The sequence below is a fragment of the Lithobates pipiens genome, unplaced genomic scaffold (assembly GCF_037356315.1).
Source record: "Lithobates pipiens isolate NorthernLeopardFrog02 unplaced genomic scaffold, aLitPip1_a1.2 Scaffold_8, whole genome shotgun sequence".
Lineage (NCBI taxonomy): Eukaryota > Metazoa > Chordata > Amphibia > Anura > Ranidae > Lithobates > Lithobates pipiens.
This window is the reverse complement of record NW_027507903.1, coordinates 314,558,044-314,586,005: the sequence shown is the minus strand read 5'-3', so window position 1 is coordinate 314,586,005 and position 27,962 is coordinate 314,558,044. Positions and strand designations below refer to the sequence as shown.

Below are 27,962 nucleotides of genomic sequence, written 5' to 3'. Positions count from 1 at the left end.
ATAATGATAAAAAAGTTACAGCTCATTACTTTAGGGTTAAACCTAAATGATGTTCCTGTACCTTATATTCTATCTCTGGCTTGTGTGGGGACACATAAGGGTATATTTAGCAAACATTTGTTAGGCTACTTTCACACTGGGGTGGGGGGTCCATTGGTGGTAAATCGCTGCTAGTTTTAGCAGCACTTTTCGCCCGCTAGAGGGGGCACTTTTAACCCCCACTAGTGGCAGAAGAAAGGGTGTTGCAGCACTGCCGAAGCGATTTGCAGGCACTTCAGCAGCGCTGCCCATTCATTTCAGTGGGTAGGGCGTTTTGGGAGCAGTGTATACAGCGCTCCTAAAACTCTCCAAAGATGCTGCTTGCAGGACTTTTTTTTTTTTTTTTCCCCCGTCCTGCAAGTGTACCACCCCAGTGTGAAAACACTTTCACACTAGGGGGGCATGAGAGGCACTTTTCAGGTGCTATTTTTAGCGCTAAAACGCCTCAGCGTGAAAGGGGTCTTAGACGAATGTCACACACACATTTGTACCAGCTGCATGAATTCTGTCTGTAATTTCTGTAATAGATTAATTTATATGATCATCAGCTCCATCTAGTGGGAAAAACGCAGTATCGTTTTCTCAAATACCTGAAAGAGAAAATATACTACATTTTGGCCATTAGCTGGCGCTGACGATCATAGGAATTTATTATGCGCACAGTATTGCAGCTTGCATAGATGTGTATGACATTTGTCCAACAAATGTTTTATATGTAAACCCCCTAATGTCACACAAAGTGTGCAGGCCCAAATTTAAGCCCAAGAGGAGGCAGTGCAGCGCTGATGAAGACTGAATGCCCACTGTTATAGCTTTCTGCATAAAGCTACCCGTTCATTTAAAATGAGTTGCCAACACACCAGAAAAAGCAGCTCGCCACGAATGATTACATCCATTTCTTATGGTGTATTAACACAGTTGAGTACTGTTCATAATCAATTTTTAATTTATGTGAATTTAAATTTTTAAGGCACGCTTTCAGTGTCTACCCCCTTTGTTTAAGGTCCAAGCATTACTTTAGCAAAATGTTAAGAACCACACTTAAACAAAATGCACACACAACCAAGGGTAATGAAATGAAGAGAACAGGGGAACTATGGAAGGGGGGGGGGGGTGGAATAATCAATAAATCACTGATTGGGATTTAGAAAATGTGAGGTCCACATTCAGTCCATTATCTCTTGTGTCAAAATGAATTATCATTTGCAGATCAAAGGTTTATTTTTGAAGATCCCTTTAAGAACCAAAACCTTCATGCCTTCCATAGAGTGATCTGCTTGTGAGAAATGTAATTGAAGCAGAACACCCCCTTAATCAAACCAACAACCGCAATTAAATGTTAAAGTCCAAACATGAACAATAGTTGTTTATAAGACTTAATACAGAGTATGCACCAGGCTCAATCTGGCCCTGCTTGTTATTTTTCAATTTAATGCGGTGCATGCTTAGGTTCTCCCTAGGAAGCACTGGTGATGTAGCCTTCCCAGGTGGCAGCTGTGAGGCACTGGCTACATCACCAGGGCCGCAGAATAAACCGGAAATTAGAGCTAATTAAATGTTTGTATAAGCCGATTTTTATTTTAAACACAGCACACATGGATGATTATATATCATAACCAGTCCTGCTGTACTGGGCCCAGGCCCCATCAGCTAAACAGGGGGGCCAGGGAAGCTTTATTGTTCATTTCTGCTTTAAATGAATGGATTTTACTAGACCACACCCACACTCTTTCTTTACTTTCTTACCAGAGCTTAAAGAGGAACTGCAGTCTGCTTTCATAATTTGCAATAAACATCTTTGCCAGTCTGAAACTTCCCTCCAACTACTTTGCATATTATTTTTTATATACTGTGATTCTGTACTTGCCAAATATGCTGCATAAATCTGGCTGCAACCATTTTAACTGTGGGCAGCTGAAGCTGCTGCCTGTTCACTTCCTGGATTTACACAGACTCACACACAGAGGTACACCTCCAGCTCTGCAGCTCACATTGGCCTTCTTATGACTCATCCCTCCTCTCCTTTCTGGCAAACTCTCAGGAGAGTGATAGAGAGAGAACTGTGCATGATGTCTTAAGCCTAGGCTAATGAGCAGACAAGAAAGAGGATGTGGGCTGTATATGGGATTTACAGATTTTACTATCCAAAGTTAAAACAACAAGGGAAGAAGATTTAATAAATGGAAAGTTGAAAAAATTACCGAAGGTCCACTTTAAATTATTTCCCTGGTCCCCATTAGGTGAATGGAAGAGGGACTTTTTTTTTTTTCGTTTTTGGGGTGTAGGTAGCTAAAGTCATTGCACGCCTGGGAGGGAGGTGTAGGTGGGGGGGGGGGGGGGCCGCCCTGTCAAGAAGGCTGTATCCCCATGATTTCTTACAGCAGTCCTGATCAGCATGCAGAGCTGAATTCACAATGTGTTGTTTAATCTCATTTCCTATTTCCACTCCAATGAATTCTAAATATTGAACTGGTGTAGCTACAGGCTGGAAAGAAGGTCTCACAACCTTAACGTGTGACAGGAGGCAGCTGCATTGCATCTGCCACCCACATTTAGCACAATAGGATGGATGGGAGTTTGTATTGTGTTTTCTGTCCCTGCCTGAGACCACAAACACTCTCAAGCTAGAAGTAGGCAAATAGCGGCTCTCCAGCTGGTGCTCAGCTTTCAGCATATAATGCCCCTCAGCATGCTACAAGTCATCATTCAGCTACAAATGGAAAGTCACAGGTTGCAGGCCAAGCATGCCAGGAATATGCCTTTCTGCATGATACGCCGCAGGATCAAGTTTGAGGCCTGAGCTAATATTGAAATCTATTTTCTATTTACATGTAACAGAAACAGAAGCTGGCATTTTGCTTTCTTAAAAAAATAAATGGAATTTTCTAACATGAGGCAGTCCTTAAATAATTATATTCCACCCAGTCCTGGTGATTTGCTCCAGCTGCATTTTCGTGAATGTCATCATTCAACATGGCTTCCTTGGCAGGCCATTTTCTAGCATTTTTGAGAAATGCAGTTAAAAAAAAAAAATATAGGGACTATTTCAAAAGAGTTTGTTTAGAGGATGGAGCATTCTCAAAGATGAGAGAGAAACCCAAAATGTAGTGTGTGTGTGTGTGTGTGTGTGTGTGTGTGTGTGTGTGTGTGTGTGTGTATATATATATATATATAATATAATATTTTTTTTTTTTTTTCAGCCAGTGTTCTTAGTGCTATAATTTAGAACATAACCTTCTATTTTGTAGCTGATTTGTCCCTAATGATTATTCTGTTCCATTTGCCCCCACAGATAGCACATTTGCAGAGACCATGCCTCCAGGACGTCTGAGCAGTCCCCGACTGAGCACCTGTCTGCCCCAAAGTAGCCATGACTCTGCTAACTTCAACAATAACGAACTGGAGAATAATCAGGTGGTGGCCAAGATTGCCAACTTGAACTTAAGCAGGATTCCTCCGCAAACGGACAACCATGCCATCCCTTGTTGTCAAAACAGGCGGCAGCGTTCACAGGCCATGCCCACCATATTGGACACTGAGCTTCATTTTCATCTGACCCGCGGTGCTGACATCACCCTGTCACCAGACCGAACAGTGGCATATACTAACTGGCAGGAGAGCAACAGGACGATAGTGTTTACTGAGCGGCCAGTGCACAATGGCGAGACCCTGTTTGTGGAGACAGGTCAGCTGCCACTGCCTTATTATGGCTCGTTATCATTTGGCATCACCTCCTGCGATCCAAGCACATTACGGACATACGATCTGCCATCTAACCCAGAGTACCTATTGGACAGAAAGGAGTACTGGGTTGTAAATCAAGGCTTGTTCACAATGGGCAATGGGGATATCCATAGCTTTTCATTTACGCCCATTGGGGAGGTCCACCATGGCATCAACGGAAACAGTCGTGGCATGCTCATGTGTGTGGACTCCTCACAGCCACTTTGGGTATTCTTTTCTATCCATGGGATTGTCAATCAGCTGAGAATTATGGGTGAGTAGATATCTCCACATGTTAGCCTGCTGATGTATGACTTTCCTCATGCACCCCTTGATACACCCCTTGACTGACAAGTCCTGATTTTTTTTAATCTTATTTATTAATGTTGTAGAGCAATGTTTCTCAACTCCAGTCCTCAAGGCGCACCAACAGGTTATGTTTTCAGGATTTCTCTCAGATTAAACGGCTGGGGTAATTACTAAGGCAGTGAAACTGATTAAATTACCTGTGCAAAAATAATGGAAAGCCTGAAAACATGACCTGTTGGGGCGCCTTGAGGACTGAAGTTGACAAACACTGTTGTAGAGCACTGCGTATACTGTTGGCGCTATATAAATCCTGTATAATATTAATTTATTGATATTGAAAGTACGGGCACTTTAGTATAATTCAGTTGCTTGATAAACTTAGGTTCAGTTGTAATGGTGGACAAAGTGGACAGCCCCTGTGCAGGATTAAAGCAGAACCTAAGTTAATACAGTTTAAATGATAGGCTTAATTTTACCTGCCAAAGGATTTTTAATTCTGCACAGCAAAACATTTGATTTACACGTCTGCCACACGCCACAGACAGGCGGGTGTCACTGGTATTGCTCATTTCCTAGCTTCTCCTCCGGCCCGCTCACTGTACAGTAGATTCGATTTATTATCTCTGTCTTCTGAGCCGGGAGGGGATCCAGGAAGATATATAAACAAGCAGAGATAAGAGGAGTTTTATGAAATAGAATGTTGTCACCTTCCCGATCCTACATTCTAAAAAGGAATACATTAGGAGAAAAATAAACTTGGCCAGCAGACCACATTGTTTGGCATAAAGCTGTGATTTCAACAGTCCTCCATAGTCCCAGAGAATGAGGTGGCTGAATCATTAAAGTGATTGGAAACGATCTTGTAAAACAACCCATTCAGTTTAAAATTGAGATGAAAGTCAAACAAACATTTGTGTATAGATAAACAAAAAATTTATAAATACTTTTTTTTTTTTTCCCCTTTTAAAAAAATAACTAAAAATAAAATAATTTGTGTTCTCTCTGTCCTCAGCTGCATAAGAGCTAGGGGGAGGAGAACCAACATTACACTGAGCTTCCTGGTGAATGGCTGTGCAAGGGGTGCGTGTTAGGACAAGTCTGATCATTGGAGGAGAGCAGGCTAAGTTCCCAGCAGAGCTAGGGAACTGACCACAGTGAGCTTTCCTGCTTAGTGTGGTCAGTTTTTAAGAGGAATTCTACACAATTCAGCAGATGGACTGACCGGAACACCAGGGATTTCACATAAAGGAAGCACTACAAAGAGAACAGGGTGCTTTCTCATACAAGTACATGGTACAACAGACACATATCGGGAATATGAAATGTTGGGGTAACAAACACTTTAAGCACTGGTATGGCCTTACTGTCTCTACACACACACCTCTGTCGGGTCTCTCCTATCTAGGAGTGTTTCCTGTAGCACTATGCAGTGAAAATGTTTACAGGACACTGCAGGCGCCATACTGTGCTCTGCATTTTATAAATAAAACTTTAAAATGCAGGTGCAGTGTGAAGTGATGAGGTGCCCATAGACTATCCACACACACCAAAAAGGGATGCTTGGAAGGCATCTGAAAGAGTGGTTGAGTAAATTGGTTGCGTTCTGCTGCTCAGAATGCTGCAAGCAACATTTAGGCCATGTAAAAGTGACACTAAACTTTTAGTTAAAGGGTTTGTAAAGGCAGAAAGTTTGTTATCTTAATGCATTCTATGCATTAAGACCACAAACCTGTGTGCAGCAGTCCCTCTCATACTTACCTGAGCCCATCTCAATCTAGAAATGTTGCACGAGAATCAGTAAAAAGGCATACTTAATGTGCTTCACATTAAAAAACAAAAACAAAATGCAAACCAATTCATATGAATTGATGTGCAAATTTCAAAGTCCCATAAAAATCTTCCCAGGTGAATAAAGTGCTGTTTTAAAACATAGATGCTTTATTCCACTTGTGCATATAGTGCCCCACATGGATTTATACTTGCCAAATGGACATGAACACCAATTGCTAGTGTGGTCAGTTGCACTTGTGGGGCGAGTCCTTTAAATTCCAGCTCCTCTTGAAATTGCTCATCTCAACCTGGTAGCTCGGTAATTCCACCCGGGGGGAAATGATGACAAGAAGAGATAGTATAAAACCTCTCGGTACGTTGATTAAATAAAATGTTTAAAATACACTCACTTGTTAAAGTGCCAATTTGACCTGGTACCTGGTGTGTACAGCATATGTTTGTATGTATAGGATGCCAGCCATACTTCTTCTTCCGTGGTCAGAAGTGTGGCTTAGGTCCCCCTGGTTGTAAAATATATCACTAGTCGTATGGGACCACCCACTACATTCACAATTACATGGACTTTTGCTGTTTGGTTGATAGTTCGTTCCAGTTAATTGATGGTTGCTTTTGTCACCACTCTAGTAGTGAAACTTCTTTTGCGCAGCCACCTTTTATATTGCTCCTTCACATTGTCTGAAGAGGAACCCACCAGAAATGGCAATTCTGGTGGGTTTGTAATAATAAGCAGTAAGCTCACACTAGTAAAGGGACAATAGCTGTCCTGTCTGCTACTGCTTATTATTGCGAGTTTATTGAGGTGACATTTCTGGTGGGTGCCTCTTCAGGCAATGTGAAGCCGTAATATAAGGGGGCCTGAGAAAGAAGTCTCACTACTAGAGGGGTGACAAAAGCAACCATCAAATAATTGGAAAGAACCATCAACCATCTATCTATCTATCAACCAAGATCTATCTTGCTACCAAGGGGACCCGAGCTGCACTTCTGACCACGGAAGGAGCACAGCCGGCATCTTATACATACAAACATATGCTGTAAACACCAGGTGCCAGGTCGAATCGCCACTTTAACAAGTGAGTATATTTATGGGATGGTTATGTCTGTGGATACATGTGATTGCAATATATGAAGATACATGTGTCTTGGTGGAATGGGCAGCGCACAGCAGGAATTGGTTTCCTGCCTGAGATGAACTTATTTTCCCAAGACCTAGATGCAGTTCCCGTGCTCTGTGTTTGGTCTAGCATCCTGCTTTGACAGCTATTTCTATGTGTGGGATGCAGCATAGTGCGTTGGACAGATGTTGTCTCCTACAGGCGTGTAGAGGAGACTTGTGGTTTAGAGAGAGTGTGGGAACTGCCATGATATCAGTGCTGCCGTGTGTGTCCAGCATATTCCATGTAAGGAATACACACAGGCTAAAAATATTGTATGGGAACTCATCCCCCCATCCCCCCCACACTTTTTTTTTTTTTTTAAAGGCAATGTAGAGCATTTTGGAATAAAAGTTCTTTATTTAGTACTGAAAAAAGTTGTAATTTTTAAACCTTTTATATCCATTTGGATACTTAAGTAATATTACCTATGGATATCCTAAATAAGCACTTTCATCCAGCAGGTGGTGAGCTCAATTAGAAGCTTCCTCTAACATACTGTACACCAATCAGCCATAACTTTACAGCCATTGATAGGTTAAGCGAAATAACATTAATTATCTCGTTACAATGGCATCTGAAAGTTGGTAGGATATATTAGGCAACAAGTAAACATGTTGTCCCTGAAACTGATGTGTTCAAAGCATAAACAAAATGGGCTTCGCGGTTTGTGTATGGGGATGCTTAAAGTGGAGTTCCACCCTCAAGTGAAAGTTCTGCTAATCGGAACCACCCCCCTTTGGTGCAACAATTGGCACCTTTCGGGGGGGAGGGGGGTGCAGATACCTGTATAATACAGGTATCTGCACCCACTTCCGGGAATAGCTCGCCGCAGATGCCCCACCCCCCTTGTGTTCTGGGAAACACACAGTTCCCAGGACACAGCGGCGACCAGCGGAGATGCGCAGCGCAACATTGTGCATGCGCAGTAGGAAACTGTGCAGTGAAGCCGCAGCGCTTCACTTCCCGATTCCTTGACAGAGGATGGCGGCGGGGGCAGCCGAGAGACGAGCGATTGCTTGTCATCTGCTGCCAACATCGCTGGACCCTGGGACAGGTAAGTGTCCATTTATTAAAAGTCAGCGGCTGCAGCATTTGTAGCTCCTGACTTTTAATTTTTTTTTTCAGGTGGCACTCTTTAACAGCAGACCGGTCAGGGTGCCCATTCTGAGCTTTGTCCAACAGCCAAAAGCACCTACAATGGGCATGTGAGCATCAGACTAGACCACAGAGTAACAGAAGAAGATGGCCTGGTCTGATGAATCACATTTTCTTTTACATCAAGTGGATGCCAGAGTGTGTGCGTGTTGCTTATCTGGAGAAGAAATGGCACCAGGATGCAGTGTGGGAAGAAGGTAAGCCGGGAGGAGGTAGTGTGATACTCCAGGTGATGTTCTGCTGGGAAATCTTGATACTGCCATTCAGTTGTGTGTGCCATTGAGTTTGAGTGCCAGTTGCCTTCTTCCCCAGCTCTTCCTTTGCTCTCCCCCACATTATTAGGTCACTTCAGTAGTTATCTATCCTAACCGTGAGAAATAGATGGCTGTTATGAATGATCTCTTGCTGCAGAGGTACTTGGGGACTGGTTTCTGGGGTCAGGTCTCTGTTCAAACCCAGCTTTATCCTATATTACCATGAATATACTTTCCTTTACTAACATGCTAATTAATTAAAACAAAAACCCTTTACGTTTTCATAACATACTTTATTGTAAACCTGTGACATCATCCCTGAGTCTCTGTGCTTCACCATGCAACGCAATCAGACCATGGCTGGCGTGAGGCTGCACATGGCTTCCGAAACAAATATCACAGCCTTCTGCCTCAGTACTCCTTGTGAACACCCTCAGTCCTGATGAATGCAGTGCAGTGGGCTGGTTCTTGAGTGGAGTTCTGCAAATGTAAAAATGCCTTTATAGGTGGATGTTAGTCTGGAGGAGTGGGCATTCCTTGGCAGACTGTATTTACATGCAGACTTTCCTAGGTAATGCCTAGGTAATGCCCACTTGTGATGCTAACCCTCCAATAAATGAAAGGGTCAGGCATGGGACAGCCTGCCTGGGAAGGAAATATTCGATGATGCTGGATGTCCTCCAGCCAGGAAAGTAGGCAGGCTCAATTTTGACTTGCTGCAGCTTCCAATGCACACTGTGGGATGATAGTATGCAGTGATATCAGTGTAAGTATTTTCAGTACAGGAGAGGAGCCTGTACACTTGGACAAGATTAAAGGTTAGGCCGCTGTTCTGCTTTAAACCTTTGGCTGAAAGGCGATATTGTGGGACTGCTGACTATCTCTCATCCTTTAGTTGGGTTGTTGGCTGCACTAATCTCATCCTTCTATTTAACAGTTCTCACTCACTCGGCATACTTAAAATGTACACCCATGCAAAAGCCAAGTTTCAGGCAATCCCATTCATGTCTACTGAAACAGCAGTTGCACGGACACAGACGGTGTTCCCAATTTGACATCCGTGTGGGTGCGGATGTGTCTCCGAATGCAGTCAGTGTGAACTCATTGGCATCCCAATAGCCATGAATGGGAATGCACGGAACACGGCTCTTACATGAGTGTATGCCACCCATGTGAACAAAGCCTTAGGAAGGTAGGCTTATTTTTTTTTTTTTGAGAAATAGCAGCTTTGGGTGCAAAAAAGTTTTTTTTTTCTAAATTCTTCTAATATTTGAAAGTAGTTTTGAACATTGCTAATTTTAAACAAAGCTGAAGTTTCACTTATGTATTCTGGCTCTGACATGGCTGTCATAAAATTGTGTTGAGTTTTGTTACTCAGTGGTGTGATGTTCATATTGTCTTCTTATCACCAGGCACTGTACAGTCCAATGTTCTCTCCCCATCCGGTTCTCCTAGCGGCTCCCAGTATGACAGTGACTCAGATATGGCCTTCAGCGTGAACCGTTCCTCTTCAGCCTCAGAGTCGTCTTTAGGTATGTATGAAGTGGACATGGTGTCGGTCACTTTTCAGCTAACATGTTTGCACTTTCCTTCTGTGTATTACCAAGGCAGTGGTTCATCACAGTGTGTGCCAATCCTTATTGATGGTAAAACAAGAGGCTGTTTTGGGAGTGAAGTATTGAATTAGATGATAAAGTATTTTAATGAAATATTTGAGGGATATTTTTTAGCATTGCAGACCATAATATATTCAAAATAATTTGATACTAAAGTACCAATCGTTATCTTCACTTATATAGCTTCAATATTTTCTGAATTGAATGGGCTTTTTAAGGTGGCAGCGAAAACTCCCATGTGAAAGATGAAATGCACATTGGACTTTTAAATGTTATTTTAAATAAAACAAAGTTTAAAATGTGAAAAATGCATCAAAAACATGAACACAATCACATACAGTTGTTTTCTGTAGGCAATCCATCTTTGTGTTTTGCCATTAGATATGGCTTCTTTAGAAGATCTTTGTACTACAAGATCACAAACTAAGCTGAAAGATAGAAAATAATATTAAGTACAAGAGCATTGGTATTTTACAGCTGATTGATCAATAATAGAATATAATGAAAGGCATAATGGTAAAAAAAAATGTCCTGAAGAAGCCATATCCAATGATGAAACATGTAGAGCTGGATTGACTGCAGCAAACAACTGTATGTAGTATAGTAATAAACTATGTGTGTTTGTAGATAGATATAGTTCTGCTGTTCATGTGCTTGATGCATTTTGCACATTTAAAATTTTGGATGTTTTTAATGTTGTTTTGAATAAAATCATGTGCATTTTATATTTGACATATGGTTTTTGTTGGCACCTTAAAAATCCAATTTCATTTAGAAAATATTGGTATATGTTTTAAAGGCACGTGGTGCCTTACTGGTCGATAGGAATGTGCATGAGGTATACGATCAGACAAGTTCAACACTAGCACAAGCTTTGGCTGGCATTCAGTGGTTACAGCAAAATATTGGCCTTCCTGTAGGAACAACTGGAGAGTGCAAATCTGGTGCAGCTGTGCATAGAAACCAATCAGCTTCCAGGTTTTATTGTCAAAGCTTAATTGAACAAGCTGAAGTTTGAAGCTGATTGGCTACCATGCACAGCTGTGCCAGATTTTTCACTCTCCAGTTTTAATAAATCAACCCCACTGTTCTTAATTGCATTTTTTTTTTTTGTTATGATGTACTGTATTAAAGTTAGTCTCTGAAATATGGTTTCCTTTTTATTTTACAGTGACGGCTCCTAGTTCCCCGCTAAGTCCTCCTGTGTCGCCTGTGTTTGCACCAGAACCTCAAGGGAGCAAAGATGGGGAATGCGCAGTTTGCTTCGACAATGAAGTTGAAACCGTAATTTACACCTGCGGCCATATGTGTCTGTGTAGTAGTTGTGGAATGAAGCTGAAGAGACAGGTCAATGCCTGCTGCCCCATCTGCCGAAGGGTGATAAAAGATGTCATTAAAACGTACCGTCCTTAAATGAGTCTGACCTTTTTACAGGGATGTTTGGTGTGTGGACTTATTTGAATATAGAGTGAAATCGGGGATTATCCCTTAAAGGAATCCATGCTTTATGTGTTGGCGCCGAGGTTAAACATATGAGGGTGGTGTAGCACAATATGCGCCAGTGTCCTTACTCATGGCCAGCTGATAAAGGGATACCTCCAGCACAAGGTTGTAAAACAATTGTTCAGGGTGCACTTACTGAGCCATCCAGCTCACCGACAACATGGCTGGAGAGGTGCCTTTACTCAGGGGTGTCCACTATATTAGAATATCACCGCCCAGGGCCCCTTTTTAGCAAATAATTGTTTATCAGTGCAAATAGTAGTAGTGCCTTCCAGTGTCCTTAATCAGAGTCATTTGAAGGCAGATTTCCATCAGGACATACTACAGGGCTGATGTATGAAAACTGGAGTTATTGCCCATAGCAGCCAATCACATTCACTACTGTGGTCAAAGTCAAAAGTAAATCCTGGGTAGTTGCTTATGTTTGGCAACTACCTTAATTTGCCTCCAGTTCCACAAGAAAACCCCATACTTCAGCAATTTTTTTCCCCCAGTGCATTGATACTCGGACACAAATATGAAGGGGGCTGCCCTATGTTACAGTGGTACAAAAGAGTTCACAATGCTCAACGCAGCCATAGGATTACTTTCTTACAATAATATGAAAACATATTGTTTTTACCACCCAGCAATATAACCTGTTCTCTTGCATAATTTTTAGTGAGGTGTAACACATGTATGGGCAGAGCAACAAAGAAATGTACAGCTGTTGTAACCGTTACGTCACGCAGAAACCTGTAATAGTTTGAGTGCCCCCAGATCAATGTGAAACATTCATCATCTCTATTTTTGCAAGGAAATGTGTTACCATGTAATAACAATATATTGGCTGTTGTGAAATGTCTGATGTGCCTTAAATGGTCATTTGAAAGATTCATTTATATCTATCCTCTTATTGGTGTAAACAGATTAGACATTACGGTAACCGCTGTATTATTCTGGAAAACAAATTTGCAAAAAGTTGGTGTTTCTCCGCTCCGGTCAGGGGTGAACATACCATTTGTGCAGACTGTAGTGCTGCACAAGGGCCCTCTGGGATTAATGGGCCAAATTGCATTAGATGTGGACCTGATAAGTGCTGGGACCCCTTTGTTGCTGTCATATTGACATGGCACTGCTCACTTTTAGGGCACGTTAGAAGTGGGAGGTAATCTACATAATGCCTGAACTGTTCTCCTGGCTTATAATTACAGGTGAGGTTGGATAGTAAAGCTGGCCATACATTATACAATTTTCTTATTTAATTTCTTTGAGATTTACCTTCAACTATGTAGTATAAGGGCCTGGCTGATTACATACAAATTGAAAGTCTTTAGTTTTACCAAAACCATATGATATGAGGTCAAACCTAAAGGAAAATTATATAATGTATGGCCAGCCTTTAGGCTACCCTGTGCCCACATTATAGAAAATAAGCGTTTGTACTTGGTTAGCAAAGAATTGGCGGCCCAAAAATGTGTTCTTGTGCAGAGGGACCTTTTCCAGATTATTGCCATTGGTGCTGGTTGTCATTGTTTTGGGATCTCCTGCACCTTGTCCAGGTGACCTATGAAGGTTGCTTGATGCTAAAGCCATCCCCAATGAAAGAAACTTGTCCTGCGAACCCTTCAGGACTGAAGCTGAGAAACACTGGCCTGCATCATTTAATAACATTTCTGTTTACCAGAGCTGGACCAGTGAAGACAATCTGATAAAAGTTACTGCACTCTGCATGCCATCATTGCTCTATGAATCTGATAGTAATTCAACTGACTTCTTCAGAACTGCAATGTATAGGGGTAAGCTGGACTTGTGCATACAAGCAAATGTGATAACAGACAAATGCAAAAATTACTTACAAATTTGTAATTAGATTTTTGGGGAAGATAAACTATACCTCTAAATGACAGCTACTGTATGTAAACTACAGTAACCCCCCCCCCCCCGGCTCCTGAACTCATCTACACTAAAACCCCAGATTATAACTTACCTCAATGGGACAGATTCAGCCTGTGCCTCATTTTCATTCCGTTCACTGCTGGCCCCACCTGTCCAATAAGCCCTCATGCATTTGTACGGGGACCTCTCCTGAGACTGCCATCTGGACCACAAGTCCAATAAGGCCTCTGGAAGTCCTGTTTGTGCTTAACAGACTCATGCATTGCTTCCCGAGACTTGTAGTTTTGCAACAGCTGGAGGACCACAGTTTACATAACCTTGATCTAGACTAGTGGTCGCCAAACTGTGCCCCTTTGCTTGCCTTTATCTGGCCCTTAGGGCACCATTCCCCTACTGATGCCATCAATGGGGCACTATGCTTCCCATTATAAAACCAATGATGGGGCACTAATACCAGGGTATTTTCTACTCCCACTAGCCACAGTCCGGCCCGCCTAAAGACTGAAGGACAGTAAATTGGCCCTTTAGAGACCCCAGATCTAGACCATGACCATCATATGCTTATCCCACTTGATTCAAGTTTGTCTAGATTACATAACAATCTCAGACTTACCTGCAGATGAAACTAACTCTATAAATATTTTTAAAGCTGAAATCCAGGCACAAAAACTTTAAATTAGATTAATATTCCTCAATAGCCACAAGAGCTATAAATTCACTATGGGTGAATGCCTTTTGCAAGCCCACCTAAAACTAGCAGTGACATCATAGTTGTGCTGTATGTACATAGCCTGAGCAGAGAGATGGGGACCCAGCAGGTTCATCCATTACAAGAGGGGGACAGATACAAGACTAGTCACCCTACACAAGGAGAGAGAGACAGAGCAAACGGTGACCATTCTATATTACAGGAAGCTCCTGCACAGAGGCAAAGTGTCACGCTGCCTGATCTGGAAGAAATACACAAAGCACACCAGGATTGAATTAAGAAAATACCTCCTTGTATTTAGACAAAAAATAGCTTATTCTGGAATTCAGCTTTAAGATTTGGGAGGCAGGCACCCTCCCTTGTTTAAAAAAAATAAATAAATCAGAATAACTAAAGCTGGGAAGACACCTTCGTAGTACATCTGGCAGCACGCTAGGTTTATTCTGCATATTTTTGGACCCTATCTTGCCCTGTGCATGAGGCTTATCCCAGGACACACCTAGTCTGGTGCCTTATTGCTGTAGTCAACTGGAATCAAGGACACACATTTCAGCATCTGAACTGACTTTTCAATAGCCTAACAGATCTGGTTTTGCTGCTTTCTACACATAGTATATGAGGGACCGTCTAGGGCGTCTGGAGAGCAGATGACCTGAGCTCTCCCCATTTTTCTAAATCCTATATCCCACTGTGTGTAGGTCTACTCTGATACTCCTCATGTGTCCTTGTAGTGCTGCTGTTTGGTGCAAGTTTGTGTGCTTTTTTCTTTTGTATTCAAGCAGCTTTTAATACAAACACTTTGTGCTATGTTCAGCAGAATCCGATACTTTCAGGTAACTTTAGCCCCTGTATTTTCTAATCCTATTGTGATTACTGGACAGCTGATCTTCAGCTTATTCTGTGTTTTGATGTCTCACAGTAAGTTCCTGCCTAGTAGTATAAGGAAAAACGTTTTTGTTTTGTGTATGTTTACTCCTATGCGTTGCGGGTGCAGTACATAAAAAAACGAAAAAAAAAAAAAAAACCCAGCTTGCTACATCCTTGTTGAGGTTTCTTGAATGTGATATATGGTCAACACATTTTAAATGTGCTGCACTTCTGACAGAGGGGTGAACATAGCTTAAGGTGCAGTGACCATGTTCACAAGGCAGAAGCTAGAGTTACGTCTCTAGGAATGTCTGACATCTCCATACACTGTGCCTTGTGATACTGCTGGTTCCTATAGATGGTGTACTAAATGCTGGCTTCTGCTGTGTACATGAGTGACCGGTTTTAGCACAGTGTGTATAACGTGCTTAACAAGTAGTTATCCAAAATGAAGCTCTTTTGGTGTGACAGTGGGTGTATGTGATGTGCAGTATATATCTTGATGTTTGAGATTCTTCTTCATTGGGAACATATTGCCTGTAGGGCAGAGGCCCCAACTATATAAGCATCCGATGAGTGAGGCTGGTGAGGGAGTAACCATCTTCCTCATCATTCAATCAATAGTTTGGTTTTAAACTAGTAACGCTTACTGTTTTATATACATATTTATACAATTCCAAAGAATTTCTTGAAGCATCACAAACAGGTAAGGCATAGCCAAACCAGCAAATACAGTGTGGACCCCTTTTGATGTAGACATTCTGTAGTGAGCCATGATGGCACAGCAGGCAATGTAGGTAGTGTTGTGTCCCTTGTGTGTGATGGTAGTTGCTAACGTTAGTATCAAGGTTACCTTGAGATTAGTTTAGAGATGTTAACATTTGGGTGTAGAGGCAGGGATGGGATAGTTTTACCTGAAGGTACGGCAAGTGTAGAGAAGGTAACATTCTGGATTTAGGTATGTTAAATTATGATAAATTTGAAGAGATCACACAATTTGGCAGTGATGGTGGACATACCCCCTGTACTTTGAGAACATGGGGGTTGCTTATTATTGACTCCTCCAAATAATATTTGTCTGGTTGGGATGTTGGCCTAAATATCTTTGGGTCCTTCAGAGATTTACTGACCTGGATGCAGATTAGAAGTGCTGTTTTCACTGCATTTATCCAGAATAGAGGCTCAGAATGTATTAAAGTTAGAGAATCCACATTACTGCTAGGCAAATAGCATTCCAGTAAAAGGACAACCATGGACGCATCCAGGTTTCTTAGAAGCAGAACTAGCCCTTGGTAAAGCTTAATATTATATTGAATTTTGTCTAACAACTAGTGGGGTTGATTTACTAGAACAAGAGAGTGCAAAATCTGGTGCAAATATGCATAGTAGCCAATCGGCTTCTAACTTCAGCTTGTTCATTTAAGCTTTGACAAAAACAAATAGGAAGCTGATTGGTTTCTATGCAGAGCTGTACCAGATTTTGAACTTTACAGCTCTAGTAAATCAACCCCATAGAGAGTCTTCTAACCTCCAACGTGCTACTGCATGGGCCTGTAAGGCAGTTCTGCCCACTTTCTGACTCTGCCAGTGTCTTTATGCAGCTACCTAATCTGCTGCTAATTAATATGTTCTTGAGTATACAAAATGTGTGTGACGTATAAAAAGAGATACCTAAAATACAGCACTCACTGTTTAGACCTGGAAAATATAAAGGCAGAATGAAAACACATAAGTGATTTGGCGCAGGGTTAGGGTGGCCTTACTGGCAATATGAAGTGCAAAATGTAATAGTATTGGAGTCTGCTTTAAATGTACGTTATTGGGCATAGATGGTAAATAAAGCCATTGTTATATCTTCAGGGGGCTAAAACTGGCCATTAAATGTTCACTGTCCTTTATTTCGCACATTTGCTCAGTAGGCCCAATGTTATTTCTATTTTAATCTAGAACAAAAAATAAATATATATTTCAGCCAAAGACCCTAAATGTTCTGTTAACAAAGGTTGTACACATACATTAATGGTGGAATAAACATATCCTGGTTCTTATCAGCAGGAAACCTGGAAAATGGCTGAAAGAGGCCCCCTCTGGCTAAGGACAGGCACTAGGGTTTATTTACTAAAGCCGGAGATTGTAAAATCAGGCTCACTTCTGCACAGAAACCAATCGGCTCCCAGGTCTTATTGCCAAAGCTTAATTGAACAAGCTGAGTTTAGAAGCGGATTGGTTTCTATGCAGAAGGGAGCCTGATTCTGCACTCTCCAGCTTTATTAAATAAACCCCACATTGTGTCTTCAGTACTGCACCAAAGTCTCAGTTGTTTTATGCTAAATTAGAGATTTAAACTGCTTTAGACAATTTTTTTAATTAATCACTCCATTTGCATTACACTGAAATAAATGTGATCCTACCAGCAAGTATTTAAATCCTTTTGGCAAAGATATTTAAACGCCTGTGGGCTGAACTAAAGAATCAGTTGATTCCCTCATCCACCCTAAACCTTGTACATCATGGGTTCTCAACTCCTGTCCTCAGGACCCACTAGTAGGCCAGATTTTAGGTATTGCCTTGGGGAGATGCAGACTAGAATACTGCAAACACTGAGCAGCAAATGCTATCACCTGTGATTTATTTCAGTTATCTTGCAAATCTGGCCTATTAGTGGGTCCTGAGGACAGGAGTTGAGAACCACTGCTGGTTATTATATTCAACAGCCATCTGAATATACCAGTGTGGTTTATCAGTGGCTGAATCTGATAGGTTGTGTAAAAGTCCATGGATGATGACTAGGTTGCGTGACGTCCCTCTTGCTGCACCCTCACAATTGACTGCATGTAGGATCTCCACTGTGCTATGTAACTTTTATTGTTGCACACAGAATACAAATGCATTGCCCTCCATCTAAAATGCAACATGAATAGTTTTTACATTTATGTGTTGCTACAACATATTTTTATAAACATCAACATTTTTGTGATAATTGGGATGTTTTTGTGCATTAGTACATTGCACAAATGTAAATGGACCCTAAGGGATTCCTGTACTAAGTGAAATCTGGCATTGCTGACCTCTGAAAATACTGATCTCCTGACTTCAAGTCACCTGTAACAAAAATAAAGGCAGCAGTCCTAATCACCCCATTTTTTTCACCATTGGTAACCAAGTACTGAAGTCATTATGACAACCAGGTACTTTGCGTAACAGCCTATGTATTTTTCTTAGTACAAGATGGCTAGAACACCCAATATAGGTGCCAGATAAAGCCAGTATTGCCAAACCAGCCTTTAAACACTGCCATGAGCTAGTCACCTAAAGTTGTACTCTATGTAGAATTACAATCCACCATTGTCAAAAGGAAACCTGTATATTAACATTGCTGACTGCCTTATGAAAACGCTAGCTGTCCCTGGCTTCAGTGCTTTGAGTCGCTGACCTGGACCAAGCATTCAGACCAGAAAAGTTAGAACTCATGAGATGAATACTTGACCTGAGGTCACCGACTTAAAAGCCTGAAATACTGGATCACAATGACAGCCAAACAGCTTCTAATGAATGCACTTTCTAGAGGAATACAATGCTATAGTTTTGACTAATCAGGGTCAATCAACTGTAAGTCAACAAAGCTTTCCACTAACAATCTCAGGATTATTTGCAACAAATCTGGCACAAGCTATGGTGGTGCATTAGGTTTCACATTAAAACAAACAAAAATCAAAAAATTTAGAGCATTTTGTTTCTCTTGAAATCAAGTCTGAGAGTCCAGATCTTGTTCCCCAGGTTGTGCCTCCACTTCACAATTAACATGCCAAAATAAACTGCACAGTGTTTCTCTGGTAATTGGTTTCTGTTTGAGCTGTACTTCTCTCCCTTTCACCTCACTCTCCAGGAAGACAATCGTCGTACAACTAATGTTATTGATTTGTAACTTTCAATGGTTATTATTCATTTGTATAGAATATGTATGTGCCTTATTGAGCTTGTTTGTGCACTTTTTATATTCGGACTCCATGTTATAATAATACTTAAATTGCAAATTTAAACACCTTCATGTTAGTTTTATATTAAAGAAAAATTACCACCGATTATGACTTGTTTGTTTTGATAATTCAGTGAATGTTGTATGCTTCACCTTTATGCCCCAAATCTGTAACTTTTGTGGTTTGGGAAATACCTACACAGATGATGGTTCTTTACTGTGATACCTGTATTGCATTGTAAACGTATCTATTAGTCTGTATAAGAGACTTAATATCAGTTGTTTATTTTGCACTTTCCATTTTTTGTGTTGTGCTTTTGTTTTGTTATTGTACATTTTTTTCTGTTCTACATCCATTATGGATTTATGTTCGAAAACAAATAAAATATGGCTCATACAACACTAATCCATTCTGCGGTTTTCTTTATGAGGACGTAAATTGTCTCCTGCATATTAACAGGATATCTTCTTACTATATACTGTTTACTTTCACTACTATACACATGGGTAAGCTCTTTGTCATAAAACTATACTGGGCATGAGAGCTGCTCAGACTGATGGAAAAATGCTGACCCCCAGACACTGGCTTAAATACTTTGAGCCATGCACTAGAACAAGTAGTTTAGGGAAAAAAAGTCTGCATAGGTATAAAAAGTAGGATAGCCAGCCTGAGAGCCAGACAACTAACATTTTCAAAAAGAACACCGCAAAGGAAGCCTCTGTTTTCTTACAGGATTTGGTTGATTTTATAAGGAAAATATCAGGATATATGGGAGCTACATAATAAATAAATTATACAAAAAAAAAAAAAAAAAAAGCGGCACTACCCAAGTGTAGCATTTATTGAAACATATTGATAAAATGAAAAACGATAAATAATCACTGCTGACTGACTTTTTTTTTTATATAAACAGATGCTTACCTGTCCCACTGTCCAGTGATTCGGGCACAGGGAGCATCGCTCCTCTCCCCCTCCTCTCTGCGGTGCCGTCATAGCAACTGTGGGCACTCGGCCATAACAGCTTATGGCTTCACGGGCCAGGCAGGCACAAGTCGCCCTGCAGTCTGCTATTGGCCAAGCAATCTTCTGGAACCTGTGACAAGTACTGCAGCTGCTGACTTTTAATTAATGGACACTTACCTGTCCCAGGGTCCAGCGATGTTGGCAGTCGAAGCCGATCAATCGCTTGGCTCTCGCAGCTGCCGCCACCATCCTCTGTGAGGGAATCAGAAAGTGAAGCGTTGCAGCTTCACTTCCCGGTTCCCTACTGTGCATGCGTGAGCCACGCTGCAAATCCAAACTGGTCCCTGTTATCTTCTGGGACCTGTGTGAGAGACAGCGGGGGAGGGGGGGCTGGCATGGGTGCAGAAGAGGGTGCAAATACCTGTCTTAGAATTTTTGTGTGAACCTCCACTTTAAAGCGGAAGTTCCACTTTTGGGTGGTGAACAAGTCCCTCTGCGTGGATGTGATGTAAGGCACTTGGACCAGGAAGTTCACCAAGGGAACACCAGGAAGAGCCAGCAAAAGCAGCAGATTGAGTGTGTATATTACATGGATGAGAACCACTGTGGATAGCAGAGACGTGTTGCAGGCCATCAGGATGGCTGTGACTATGTCAATGGGTGAGGTTTATGCATTTTGTGGCCTGGGCCCCTTTGACAGGGCAGTCCCCATCCATGTGATATACACACTGTCTAATGCTTTTGCTGGCTCTTCCTGGTCTTCCCCTGGTTCCAAGCACCTTACATCACATCAATGTGGAGGGGCTTGCTTGCCATGGACCACCTGGAATGTTGCCACCTGTTGAAGACTTAATTACGCTTTTTAATGTCTTTTAAACTTGAGTGCATATTTGTTTTTCGGTTCACAAATGTTTTAATAAATGCTACACTTAGATAGTGGTGCTTTTCTCTCATTTTTTTGCTTATAGACGGATTGCTGGTGGGAGCCTTCCCAGATCCTGCTTGGAACAGAGACTACTGATGCTGACATAATGTGAACTTCATACTACATTGTTTTTTTAGGGACTTTTCTCAAGGACTAAAGACTCCTTTCATTGATCATTCCTTGCTTTTTTTGGCAGTTGCACCAGTGCCCTGCTTTTTTGCACCTGGGTACACATTTAGGGTGCTAATGCCCTTTACAAATCCCTTAAGTTTTATGGGAGCTACAGCTGGTGAATGTGCAGCCATCCTTTACTAACTGGTGAAGGAAAGAGAAGAATGTGGACCTGGAGCACGCACCTTCAAGTAATTTGTGGGAACTCTTATTTCTAACCTGATCAGTTCTTTTGGAAGTCTAGGTTTTAGGTGCATCTATAGGTTTGAGCAAACAAAATGATGCAAAGAGGAGACTATATGCACCGTCCTCCCATAAATGCCTGCTAACATACTAGTATTGAGCCTAGTGGAGAGAAGCAGGTGAATCTCATTCCCGTAGTGTAAACAGCATGGAGTCATAGGGGGTTAGTTACTAAAGGAAAATCCACTTTGTGCTGAAAGTGCACTTGGAAGTAAAGTCGCTGTAGATCCAAGGGGGACATGCTAGGAAAAAAAAACAGCATTTTAGTTTGCACATGATTGGATAATAAAATCAGCAGAGCTTCCCCTCATTTCAGATCTACCCCTTAGATTTAGAGCAAGTGCACTTGCAGTGCAAAGCGGATTTGCCTTTAGAAATAACCCCCATAGTATGCTTTACATATGATCCGTCTAAACTTGTTTAAGTGGATGAACGTGTATACTGTATATAAAACCTTTTCCCATTATAAAAAGGTTGTTTGAAAGTTCTTGAACATTAATGTCTGGTCTGAGAACACACTGGTTTACATCACTCACAATATCAACTGTTTTACTAAAAACAGGAGGAATTCTGGGGACATCACTAGTATTAACACTAAGCACACAAAAAATAAATAAAAATATTAGCCACAATTGCTTAATCATGGGCTAACAGTATATTGCAGACAGTTTTCCCCCCTGCCCTAGGGATACTGCTCTCATGGCTGGTGTGCCAGGCTACTTGCTGGTCGCTTTAACTTTTAAAATGAAGATAAAAAAAAATCCTTCCAATAATGCAGCATGGACTCCAGATCTCCATCCAGACTCATTGCTTGGATCCATCACCTTGGCTTGGCAGGTGTGCAAACTGAATGTCTGGCAAATGTACAGAGTATGTGACATTTATCAACTTAAAAGTAGCGCAAAAATTACAATATGCATCTCTTTGTATTTAGGAACAGATGCTGGTGAATGCTACTTTAACAAGAGTCCTCAAATAATTAAACATAATAATTCACGAGTTATTAGCCAAACCTGTGACAAAACAAAAAGTTTAGTCAGCTAAAGGGTTCTGTTTCCAGAATGTTTGACACCAAAAATGACTAATTTTCATATAGAGCCTTTTATACATCTCAAGGTCCTTGCTAGACTACTGGTAAAATGGTTCAGTCCTTGCCACCACACTTTCAATTCAACCACAAATATACAACACTTTGCAGCCACCTAGTGGTATAACAAAAACCTTGTTCCCCTATGACCAATGTTTAACAAGATAAAAAAAAGAAAGAAAAAACACAAAAGTAACTTAAAAAAAAGCTTTATTGCCCTAGTACAGGAGTCAAAACACTAATAGATTTTTTAACATTTTTTTTTTTTTTTTGAAGATTTGATGGGCAGAATGAAGTCTGCATAACTGCAAGACATATGAAAGGTAAATCAGTTCTTTATAACTGACACATTGGTAATCTATACAAAGAAATTACACTAGATGAGGAAAAAAAATATATATATGTCTTTGGTGTGTTGCCATCATGGCGCCAAATGGGAGACATAATGAGAGGTAAGAGCAGATTGTTACAAACTAAGCATGCGTTATGAAGGCACAGTAATGGGCACTAGGAAAGGTCACTTGGGCTCCATCATAAAATATGCATTAGATATGAGCAAGAAAGCCCATGGGATGGTGGTTTGATGATGGCACATTCAAAACAAGGCAATGAGAAAGGCACCATCAGCGATAATTACCAACTATAAGGAAAGATTTGGCAGCAAAATACAGGGGGTAATTCAAGTGGTATACATTGACATTTGTTCAGCGGATAAAAAAAAGATCCTATACTGATGACATTTTATGGCAAACATGACCAGGCTGAAAATGGGAATGCATAAAATAAAAAAAGGAAGTATATTGGATACATACATATAGACAAAAGGTTACATGCAGCAAAGGATAATAACCTCATCTGTTGTAAAGAAACAGATCAGAATACATAATACTGCAAGGATACAATAAAATACTAAGAAACGATGTGCAATGTGCGCATAGGTTTTTGCCTTGCTGATGTTTAACAACATCTGTCAAAGTAAACAAGAGATACAGAATCACTATATGGATATAACACCATAATTCCCAGTTTACCCAACTCACAAACTGAGACAACTTTAAGCCTCATCCTAATCTGTCCCTTATATGAGTAAAACTTGGTTTATTATTTAAGCCCCACCCCTGAAAAGCCACCTTAGCCTTTCAAAAAAACAAACACTAAGAAGGTATGTTCATCGCTACCTCTCAAATCACAGTTCCAGGGCAAAGAGACAATGGCTGGATATGGAGCACTGCTCCTGTACCAAAGGAGTTTGTAAAACATAATAAATGCACTTTAAATATAGCCTTCTCAGAAAACATTTTATACATATAAGCTCTTTGATAGATATCAAATAAGTAGCATAGACTCCAGAAGGGATATGCTCTTGCCTCACTTCTCTACCAGGCTGCGATGAGCAAGATACAAATGCAGCCACTAAATTGGCCCAAGAGTTTAACACTCAAGATTACACATATAGGTTGCTAATCCAGACCATTTTCAGCTATAAAACAATTTAGATGCTCAATAGTCCTTTTTGAAGTTTTTAAAATAACCAAATATAACATTTCCAGGTTGTTAATCAGCTTCTGATGTAGTTATATGAAGAGCACAGTAATTTAAAATGAGCCCATGCAGGTATTATGCATACCCTATTCCTACCATTGGTCTGACAGATGTGAGATGTGCTGTTGCACAGGTTGTGTATGTCTTGTTTTTTATATTTAATTTATTGTTTTTATTTTGCCTATTTTTTTTTTTTTTAAATATGAAAGAATTGGTGTACTATATAAGGGAAAAAAACATGCTTGCAGCTTTGTCCACGTTTTTACTGGATATTGCTGCCCTCTATTGGCCTTACAATATTATTACCCTTTCCTATGATAGACGAAGTCGCAAAAACAATGTAAAAAATGAAAAGAAAATATTAATTTGGTATTTAAAGAAAAAACAAATATATAACTTGCAAATTGACACCATCATTTAGTTACCCTTTTAGCACAGTAGGGATTTTATAAACTGAAACATGCCAGGCTGCTGTAAATTTATCAGAAAATATTTAAGTATCCTGTCGAGCTTGTGTTATCACTGCTCTGAACATGAAACAGAAAACATAAAATAAAGTTTTAAACTGTACAGTCCCATGAAGCCACTGTCAACAGTGGCTTAAGTATGACTTGGCCAAGAATATTGGCTCGGTTAATGATGGCCAAATATGGAGAAGACAGGACAATTTGGCTTTGTTTATGCTATCTCTGTTCACAATTCCATAATCCAGGGAAGAACAATTTCAGCAGTCATCTTCTCCATGGTGGAATCATCATACTGTCGTTTTCAGGTCAGTTCTGTTGCCTTTAGCATCAGAGAATGCTGGGAGTTGCAGTACAGTCAGGGGATGCCCACATTTTTCGCTACATGCTGTCCACATAGGAAGCTGTTCTCTTTAGGCGAGGTGTGAATAAAACTGGAATGTATTTGTTTTTATAAAAAGCAGACTTGAAGTAAAAACTATAAATTAATGGACTAATTAAATAGGAGTGAAAGTAAGAGGCTAGGTAACTGTGTAAACTAGGCAAGCCATTATGGCTTCTTCCTTAGATAATTGGAAGGGATCCAGCCCTCCCAAGTGGGGCCTCCACTAAGAACCCTACAGAACCACCAGCCACTAGAACTCTTCTCCTGAACCTCAAATACTGTTCCTTCTTTAAAGCTACTAGTATCCTCATCTCCATCAAAATCAGCAACAGCCACATACTGAGAAGGTGGAGTACTGGATACAGGCTTTTCTTTTATTTCTGATTTATCTGCTAGTCTGGATGCCGGCATCTTGGGAACAAAGCTATTTTTCACTTTGGTATCATCGCTACCTGATGAAGAAATGAGCGGCTTGGCTTTAGGAGGAACCATTATGGGTCGATTAGCCATGTGAGCAACTGTAAAATCAGAACTTTCTTTTATCTGTGCTGCCCTGCCTTCATTTGTTTCACTAGACATGGAAACTTTCTTAGGAGGAGGTGGTCTTCTTGGTGGAATTACAGGCCTCTGGGGTGGATCTCTTGCAGCCTTTGGTTCAGTGTCAACAGTCCTAAGTGGTACTGGAAGCGCTTTAGAAGGTGGTTCACCAGGAATACTATTGTCCTGCTTGTACAGATGTTTTTGATCAGGTTTATCAAGGGGTCTGCCAGCAGCCCCTATACAGTTGTACACTGCAGTGTCGCTCACCCCACTACTTGCACAAGGCTCTTGCTCATTACCTTTATCTAATGATTTCCCAGAGGGTTTAAGTCTGCTTCTCAGATTTGAAATGTCAACCTTATCTTCTGAACTACCCTCAGTTTTGCTTGTGGCGACTGGTTTGGGTTTGACCTGTGGTTTAGCTTTGAGAAAGGGGTTTGGAACCATTACTTCAGGTTTCTCGGATGATATCTCAGGCTTAGGTTTGTTAACAACAGGCTTAAGCATTGGCTTTTTTAGCTCTTTGGGTGATACTTTGTGTCCACACTCGAGACCCATTTCATTTTTCAACTGAAACATTTTGCTCTTGTCATTTTTTATCTCTGGTTTCTTGATTTCTTTTGAAGGGACTTGCTTTTGAGTACTTGATACCATCATGCTGGTTGAAGGTTTTGGAGGGGGAGCTCGATGCTGTGGCATGCTTGGCCGCTCAGATACCTCTTCAGTTTTTAGCATGGATTCCCTTCTCGGAGGTAGACTTGGCTTCTCCTCCCCATCATCACCAGCTGCCTCATCATACACACTATTTGAAAAGTGTTCTTTGCCATCCAAGGGAGAACTTTTGAAACCAGGCTCTTTGTTCTTCCACTCTTTTGACCATTTGGATACAGGGTCTGTACCATTTTGTGGTGGTTCAGGCAGAGGCCTACATGGCCCAGATGCTTCCTCTACAGAGGTGTTTTCTGTAGAAGCATTAGACAAGCACAGTTGGGCCATCTCATTGGGTAAAGGTGCCAGAAAATTGGGCCTTAGAGCATTGCTAGTTTTTTTGTACTTGTCAATAAAGGTGGCAGGAGCCCAGCCCTCTTTATCATCAATCTGTATATACCACCAACCACTATGGTTCTTTTCAACAACCTAAAATGAAACCGATAACAGATTATAAAGGAAACAATATTCAACAATCCTGGAAGAAATGTAATTTTAACTCTAGTAATCAACACTGTAATTTGAATTAACTATTTTTATAAACCCATCAATATAAAATTACACAACCTGAGATACTAAATGCATATGTAAGTTAAACAACATGTCTTGGAGGAAGGTGGCGGTGGCCAGGAATCCATTAACACAATTATGTACATTTTCTCCTTTACATTTTGCCTTTTGAAAACTATCACCCTGGCTGCTGTCTCTACTTTCAATGCTTACGAATCACTGATCCAAAACAAGCATGAAGCCCTGAGCTTCTGATCTGCATATTTGTTCCAGTTTGGTGGCAAAAGCCAATGGATTAGCATAAGAGCCAGTCAACTAGCATTAACAAAACAATTTTTTTTTAGCCTATATAAATGTAATAGTACAGGTTCCATTAGCCACTTGACCTCTGGAAGATTTACCCCCCCCCCCCATGACCAGGCCCCTTTTTGCGATACGGCACTGCGCTATTTTAACTGACAATTGCGCAGCCTGTGACTTATAGGGGGACTGCGATATTGCAGACGGACAATCGGATGCTGACACTTGACAATTTGCGGAAACCAGTGACGCCAATACAGTGATCAGTGCTAAAAATATGTACTTTCACAGTAGTAATGACACTGGCTTTGAAGGGGTTAAATATCTAGGGAAAAAAGGAAAAGAGTGTGCCTAGCCAGTGTTTGTGTTTACTATGTGTGTTTCTTTTACTAGGGGAAGAGAACACAGAATACATTCCTTCCCCCCTGTCAGAACAGAACTCTGCCTTGTTTACAGAGCTCCATTCTGAGTTTCTACCCGACGATTGGCGATTGGCAGGTGCTGGCAGACACTGAGTGTCCAGCATCCACAGACCAGCTTCTGCTGTGAATAATCACAGCAGAAGTGGGCCAGCGGCGGTGTGTGGGCCCTCTGAAGGCGGAAGTGCAGGATCACATGTATGTGTGTATATATATATATATATATATATATATATATATATATATATATATATATATATATATATATATATATATATATATATATGTGTGTGTGTGTGTGATCCAGCACACAGCTGCCGCCCTGTATTAAGTAAAATTGCTATAGAGCGGTCAGCAAGTGGTTATGAAGTATTATTCAGGTTCAATTAAACCTTTTAGGATAGCCAATTATGTGGGTCACTAGAGGGTGTCAAAGCCCCAGTCCTGAAATCATTACAGAGGACGTGTGAAATGTGCTGCACAATACCATGTCTACCACAAAACTAAAAACACTTCCAGGGGTGAGGTAAAGGCAGCCCTGTATGTTGGATGGAAGGTTCAACTGATAGGTAACTATTGTCCTAAGTTGTTCCCTTTTAAAAGGCAAGTGGGCAAGAGTGCATCTACAAAGGTGGGGGTAATCAACATTAACGGAGGCAATGGCAAATGAGAGTACTCCTAGCAACTGTATGGATCTCATTTTTTAGTTAATATGCATCAGAAAATA

The 27,962-nt window shown here is 40.9% G+C and overlaps 2 protein-coding genes across 4 annotated transcripts in view; one reads left to right on the top strand and one right to left on the bottom strand.

Moving 5' to 3' along the window:
- The window catches only part of NEURL1B (neuralized E3 ubiquitin protein ligase 1B), a 115,823-nt gene extending 96,440 nt beyond the window's left edge, over positions 1–19,383 (top strand). Inside the window, exons 3-5 of the mRNA XM_077472778.1 lie at positions 3,332–4,036; positions 9,841–9,960; positions 11,216–19,383. Of these exons, the coding sequence (XP_077328904.1) occupies positions 3,332–4,036; positions 9,841–9,960; positions 11,216–11,457 (1,067 nt within the window). The 3' untranslated portion in view covers positions 11,458–19,383. The remainder of the gene's footprint in view (positions 1–3,331; positions 4,037–9,840; positions 9,961–11,215) is intronic.
- Positions 19,384–22,560: 3,177 nt separating this feature from the next.
- Positions 22,561–27,962, bottom strand: part of SH3PXD2B (SH3 and PX domains 2B) — a 298,381-nt gene continuing 292,979 nt past the window's right edge. For all 3 annotated transcript variants that reach the window (XM_077472772.1, XM_077472773.1, XM_077472774.1), the window contains one exon: positions 22,561–26,435. In XM_077472772.1, coding sequence (XP_077328898.1) covers positions 24,924–26,435 — 1,512 coding nt within the window. In that variant the 3' untranslated portion in view covers positions 22,561–24,923. The remainder of the gene's footprint in view (positions 26,436–27,962) is intronic.